The sequence below is a fragment of the Juglans regia genome, chromosome 5, assembly GCF_001411555.2.
Source record: "Juglans regia cultivar Chandler chromosome 5, Walnut 2.0, whole genome shotgun sequence".
NCBI lineage: Eukaryota > Viridiplantae > Streptophyta > Magnoliopsida > Fagales > Juglandaceae > Juglans > Juglans regia.
Window position 1 is genome coordinate 20088770 of NC_049905.1, and position 5987 is coordinate 20094756.

General features: G+C 36.2%; 2 protein-coding genes across 2 annotated transcripts; one reads left to right on the forward strand and one right to left on the reverse strand.

Annotated features, from left to right (window-relative positions):
* On the forward strand, positions 1-2528 carry LOC108999290 (mitochondrial fission 1 protein A-like). The gene is made up of 5 exons (XM_018976164.2): positions 1-209; positions 1363-1501; positions 1697-1818; positions 2008-2071; positions 2170-2528. The coding sequence occupies exons 1-5, from the start codon at positions 117-119 to the stop codon at positions 2253-2255; spliced, it is 504 nt and encodes a 167-aa protein (XP_018831709.2). The 5' UTR covers positions 1-116; the 3' UTR covers positions 2256-2528.
* A 758-nt stretch (positions 2529-3286) lies between these two features.
* On the reverse strand, positions 3287-5727 carry LOC108999102 (protein PATRONUS 2). The gene is made up of 5 exons (XM_018975901.2): positions 5657-5727; positions 5321-5450; positions 4859-5119; positions 4127-4170; positions 3287-3849 (listed from the first exon to the last, which is right to left on the reverse strand). Exons 2-5 carry the CDS (start codon positions 5385-5387, stop codon positions 3664-3666), a joined length of 558 nt encoding a protein of 185 aa, XP_018831446.2. The 5' UTR covers positions 5388-5450; positions 5657-5727; the 3' UTR covers positions 3287-3663.
* Positions 5728-5987: the final 260 nt, after the last annotated feature.

Below are 5987 nucleotides of genomic sequence, written 5' to 3' on the forward strand. Positions count from 1 at the left end.
GTCCCTCGGAAAAAATAAATAAATTTGATTCGAGTTCCATCGCTCTCTATTTATCTCCCTCTCGCTCACGTTACACCCTATCCTCCTCCTGCAGTGTTGTAGTTTTCAAAGCTGAAATGGAAGCTAAGATCGGGAAATTCTTCGGCTCCGTCTCTAATTTCTTCTCCGGGGGCGACCACATCCCCTGGTGCGACAACGACGTCGTCATTGTAAGCTCTATTTTCTTTTTTATTCTTTCTTTCACCGCAGTTCCCTCTCCATAGAAAGATTACAACTTCAACTGACTTTCATTGCGGGATTCCATCGAACGCTATGCAATAGCTGAAGATCTAGATGAATGGAGATCTGGGTCCAATAAAATAGTTGCCCCTGTTTTATGCTTTAATTGAATAGCCAAATATCTGCTGGGAAATTCGCATCCTGAAATTGTAGTGAGGTGGTTTAGCTAAGGGTTTGGATATTCCTAGTCATTTCTAGTCATTTTATCCGATTTTAGGTCAAAATTTAAGTGTCATGACCTAGACGATGCAGCTTGAAGTTCTAACTCGTTTGTAATTTCTTAGGATTTCTGACGAGACTTTTTTCTCTGGAGTCCCAAAAATATGGGGGTTGATTATCAATCTTTTGTCAATTTGTTTAAAGTCATCAAATCAACATAAATAAACATTGATTGGGGTCTTATGAATTATGGAACTCTGACTTTGGTGTATTTGTCACAGAAATAGATTTGTCTGTAAGTGGTCATTATTGGGTAGGGATGATTGCTAGGCTCGTAATACATTTTTTTCCCTTTCCTACTTTATTTTTGTGCACACTTGTTGAAAATCATTCTATACGATCAGATTTGTTTCCATTTCTTTTTCACACCGACATATTGCTCTCCTGTTATGTTTAGAGAATCTAATTCTTGTAGTCTGTTCTTCCTTTAATAACAGATTTTGGATGTTAGATCTGTGGGAAGTGCCCCAATGTTCCTTATAATACTTGGAACTCTAATTCTTGTGTGAGTTGTGGAAGTTTTCTGTGTCACTTATTATATAATTGAGATATGTTCGTGGCAGATCCTTGTTGATTCTTACTGTCTGAATTTGTTTCTGGTAAGGGGCCACTTGATGGTTATATTTGTAATGCTTAATAGATAAACCAAAAGTTAACTACAGACTATTATAGAAAAAAGATCTTTCGGTGCATCGTATGATAGTGTTAAGAACTGCTCAACATTTTGATGCATGATTCAGCCCTTCCTTTGGAATGTATCATGTACAGTATTCAACTTTTAGCAGTCATATTGACTCTCACTTACATGATTTTTTTTTGGTTGGCCCTTTCCTATGTTTGCCTTCTGAACTCGTGAATCTGCAGAGCTGTGAGAGAGAGGTTGCTGAGGCTGAAAAAGGTTCCTCTGATGAGTTTTTCAAAGAATGTATCATGCGTTTATCATGGGCTCTTGTTCACTCTAGACGACCTGAAGATGTTCAACGTGGGATAGCAATGCTTGAAGGTGGACATATATATAGAATCATGCTCCTCTATGTTTCTCTCTTTGTGTGTGGGTGTGTGTGTCCCTCTCCTTCCTTTGAGCCTCTTAGCCAAGAAATGCAACTTGCCTGAATGGCCTTGAATATTTGATGTTAGAGTTTCTGCTGTGTGCTGAGCTTAGTTTGTTTGATAACTTCTGCAAAACTTGTCTTGGCAGCTTCTTTGGCCAGTACCAACAGCCCTCTGCAAAAAAGAGAGAAGCTTTATCTTCTCGCTGTTGGGCATTACAGAAGTGGTGACTACTCGAGAAGTAGGGAGCTTGTGGAGCAATGTTTAATGGTCTGATCACTGCTCTCCTGATATGATCTCCTAACTGGCAAACCTATGCTAATGACCATTTGCTTCATTTACCTTGAGTTATTTCATCTTCAATGCATGACAACTTCAAATCTAAGATTGTCAAAACGTCTCCTGATTTACCAATATAATAATTCCTGTAACTTGGTTGTTGCATGTTTCTTCTGGTAGATTGCACCTGATTGGAGACAGGCACAGACACTTAAGAAAACAATTGAAGACCGGATCAAAAAAGGTAACAATCAATCTTACTTTCCTCTTCTCCATTACTATTTTGACTTGGAGCATAACAAAATGCTAACTTGCGTGCCCCCCTGTTTGGTGTGAATTTAGATGGTGCTATTGGCATAGGCATTGCTGCAGCTGGTGTCGGACTGGTTGCTGGTGGGATTGCTGCAGCACTGAGCAGGAAGAAGTGATCCAATTCTATTTGAGTTCACCTCTTTGTGATAAGTTTATATGAACATGTTTGTTTAATCCTCCAATCCTGCTAGCTGGCTATAATGTTTTATTTTAAGTTGAAAATTGAAAAGGTCTTTAATCAAAAAACTTACCAGCGAGATGTAGAAACTGCACAAGTCTTTGCCTGACTTGGTTTGCTGTACAATATGTTGATGTACATGGAAGATATAATGTTATGGGTAAGTCGGTTTAATTTGTTCATGAATGAATATTTTTGGAAGAGCTCTCAATTGTACTGTGGATTTCCTCCCTCTTCATGCTCTCCTCCTATTCATAATCAAAGAATCCCATAAAACGGCTTCAAAGAAAGGCAAGCCTTCTCACTCCTATGGGCCTATGGCTTTAATTTGGAATTGTTTATTTTCATTTTGGTAAACCTAGTTTCTTTCAATTCAAATAGAAAAATAATAGTTGCATCATATGCAAACGTCATGCAATCATTTTGAAAAAAGTGAATAAATACTGGACATGCATGAAAAAAAAAAATTCATAATAGACATCACTCTTTTTTAAAACGACTGCACGGCACTTGTACACTACATGTAACATTATTCTTTTTCTTTTCGATTTCCTTTTTAATCAACTTAGACCAAAAAGTGACGTGTAACTGTCAATGCCAAAAAAGTGGGATGAACAACTGCATCCTCAATTTACAACCAATGTTTACTAATTGTATCCCAAATTCTTTTAAAACTACATATTACACTCTTCAATTAAAAAAAAAAAAATTGTAACATGCATCTTTTGTTCATATTCCAACTACTAAAAATTTTAAGTGGTACAATTTACCAGCTTTTAATTGCCAAATATAGAATATATCAGTTTTAAAAATTTTGAATGCAAGACACTAATGTCCTAAAAATCTTGTATTTTGCTTCTCCATCTCACATATCACACTTAATTTTATTTTTTTAATTTTATTCCTTCTAAACTAATTGAGTTCTTTTACTCATCATATATTTGGTAAGGAAAAAAAAAATCATGATGTTAGAATAATGAATTGAATTTTTAAAAATCTAAGGGTGAACAAAGGCCCCTTTGGAGCTGGTCCTGAGATTCTGGAATCGATCCCCGTGAAATCGGCCCTAGTACATAATATTTTGTATTTTCCATCATGTTTCAGTGTTTAGCTGTACTCTGGTATGGGCAGTTCCAGTGTAATGAGACGAGGGGTTTTATCCACCAAAGCCTAGTTTCCTGTTCCCACCTTACTCCCCTAGTGTTTTAAGTGTCAAATAAAATTGTACTTTTTATGTCAGCTTCTCTTTAACAATTCAGTAATAGAAAGCACATGAAAAACCGGAGGAATCACTAGCATGTAATGTGAGATTGAGTACAACTATGAGATTGAAATAGACATAACATTCAAACATCAATTTCTGGCTTCAGAGTGAATTCAACCACCTCGGAATTCCATGCAAAAGGAGAGTCCCAATGTATTGGAGAACATGGAGGAGAAGTCCATTCTGTTGAAGATGCTAACCGATCAGAAAATTCGGATATGGGTAATTCTACTGGCTCAGGGTAGCAGCGTTGACTATCAAGATCAGTCTATATAAAAAAAGAACAGACATTTATATTAGATGATAATAAAGTAAGGAGAAGCTAGTTTGCAGAGCAAGAATGACAAAACGACATCACGGGAAACCAAGCTTTGTTGGCAACACATCTTCATAAAAAGGATGATTGTCATTTCTATGCACACTTACTGATATGGAGTATGCAGAATTAGATTTTCAAAATTATTGGTGTGTGTCAAACTAGACCTGCCCTTCCATTTTACATTATCTCAAAGTAGAGAGGTAGAAAAGTGAAAAAGAAGCAGCACCTTTGCTTGTTTGAACTCTTGGCATTCAGCGTTACATACAGAATCTGCACAGGAGGAAAAAAGGGAAAAGGAAAAATATGAGCTTAATGAACTCTGCATGCAGAATACTTCGTGAGAGTTAGACGAGAAAAATGGCATCAGATTTAAATTACAGAAAGGGGGAGAAAACACTTATTCAGTCTGATGTAAAACCATTCGAGACTTTTCGAGACAAGTGTTCCTCACTCCATTACTTCTGCCTTATTTCATCACTAAGTCACATTCCATTCATTTCCTAATGCAATTCCTGTCTCTTAAATGGGGAGGAGCGCTCTTGGGTGACTCACTGACTGCAATAAATATCCTTTAAGACAGTGCTTGTTTGATGAAAACACAGGGGAAACTGAAGTAAACCAGAAACTATATTCTATCCACTTGAATTATAAACATCTAATGAATCTTGAAAAATGAGGTCATCTATAGTAGCAAGATTACAAAAAAAGTACTTCAGATTTATTCTGGAATATACATACCAATATGAACATACGGAGACTCCAGGAATTATTGATGTGCACTAAGATAATGTAGAAAATCAGACGTCTTATTAAATTGAAAGTAGCAGTGTATTCACTGCTTTGGATAATCTTTCAAACAGGAAAAAAAAAACTGACTACCAAGTCAAAACATATATGTGAAAACAGAGGATCAAATTGTTGATGAAATAATATTGAAATGAGAATCGAGTATAATCACCTTGTCCTGGAAGAACCAAGTCCAGGTAAAAAGTATTCAGTGCACTTTTTTGTGCCTCGATGCACTTTCTGTGATCATGCAAAAACATTTCTTCGGCTACATTAAGTTCCTCTTTTGGTATATTCATTTTCTTCAAAGATGCTTCATTATGAAGGGACGATTTGTTTGTTATGTCATTGAGAGCTTTACGACTTCCATGCCCTAATCCTCCTTTCTTTTTAGCTGTTTTTGAACTCTTCATTTTTCCATCTAAAATGCCCTCTACCAAAGAAATAAATTCAATTAGAGAAAAATTATATGAAATCATTCAGAATGCCTAATTAAAATTGGTCATAAATTAAGACTATCAACATTGGATTAACTCAAAGGCAAGATCGCCTGCCAGCCAGTAAAACTCCTGTTTCAATAACATTCGAATCTTCCACTTTGACTTGAGAATATAAGAAAAACATGGAGCATTACTTTTGTGGAGAAAGTCCAGATTTTCATTCGGAATGATTAGCTGCCCCCGAGTGAAATGGCTTGCCATTGCTTCTTTTTCCTACCCTTCGTATAAAAAATCCCCAAATATCCAAACGCAGAGGATGAGCGACTGGTCATGAAAAATTCAAATATCAGAAAAAATACTCATACAAATCCACAAAGAAACAAGATTACGGCTCATTCACAGCATGAAATCGAGTAATATCATATAAACCCATACATCCAATGCCTAAAAAAAGATTAAGAGGAAAAAAAAAAACTGAAATAGAAAGAAAAATGTAAGCGTCGGAACAAGATTGAGACAGAAATCGTTACCACTTGAGAGTAAGAAGAAAATGGAAGGGAACCGTATCAACCGATTCAACCGAAAAATGCAGAGCCGCTGGCTGTTAAAAAAAAAAGAAAACAAGCTAAAACGAAGAGCGGGTTTATAACTGGCGAAGCGAATTCAAAAAATATTGGCTGTTTGGAAACGTGATTAGTGTGGCTGGTATCGGGGACTGTGTTCGGTCTCGATGCCGTTTAAGATATCCCATGTTCGGAAGATATTAATGAAAGGCTGGATTAGCTTTAAATTAAAAAAATAAATAAATAAATTGTAATATATTGATGGTTCTATTTAAAATGTGTCGTTTAATAGGATAAA

Bases quoted from the DNA above. Each gene is read 5' to 3' on its own strand.
- LOC108999102 (XM_018975901.2), bottom strand. From the start codon at position 5,387: ATGGCAAGCCATTTCACTCGGGGGCAGCTAATCATTCCGAATGAAAAT. The intron at 4,171-4,858 runs GTGATTATACTC...CCTCCTGTGCAG, and splicing joins CTTGGTTCTTCCAGGACAAG to ATTCTGTATGTAACGCTGAA. The intron at 3,850-4,126 runs GTGCTGCTTCTT...TTTTTTATATAG, and splicing joins AAGAGTTCAAACAAGCAAAG to ACTGATCTTGATAGTCAACG.
- LOC108999290 (XM_018976164.2), top strand. From the start codon at position 117: ATGGAAGCTAAGATCGGGAAATTCTTCGGCTCCGTCTCTAATTTCTTC. The intron at 1,502-1,696 runs GTGGACATATAT...TTGTCTTGGCAG, and splicing joins TGGGATAGCAATGCTTGAAG to CTTCTTTGGCCAGTACCAAC. The intron at 2,072-2,169 runs GTAACAATCAAT...GTGTGAATTTAG, and splicing joins TGAAGACCGGATCAAAAAAG to ATGGTGCTATTGGCATAGGC.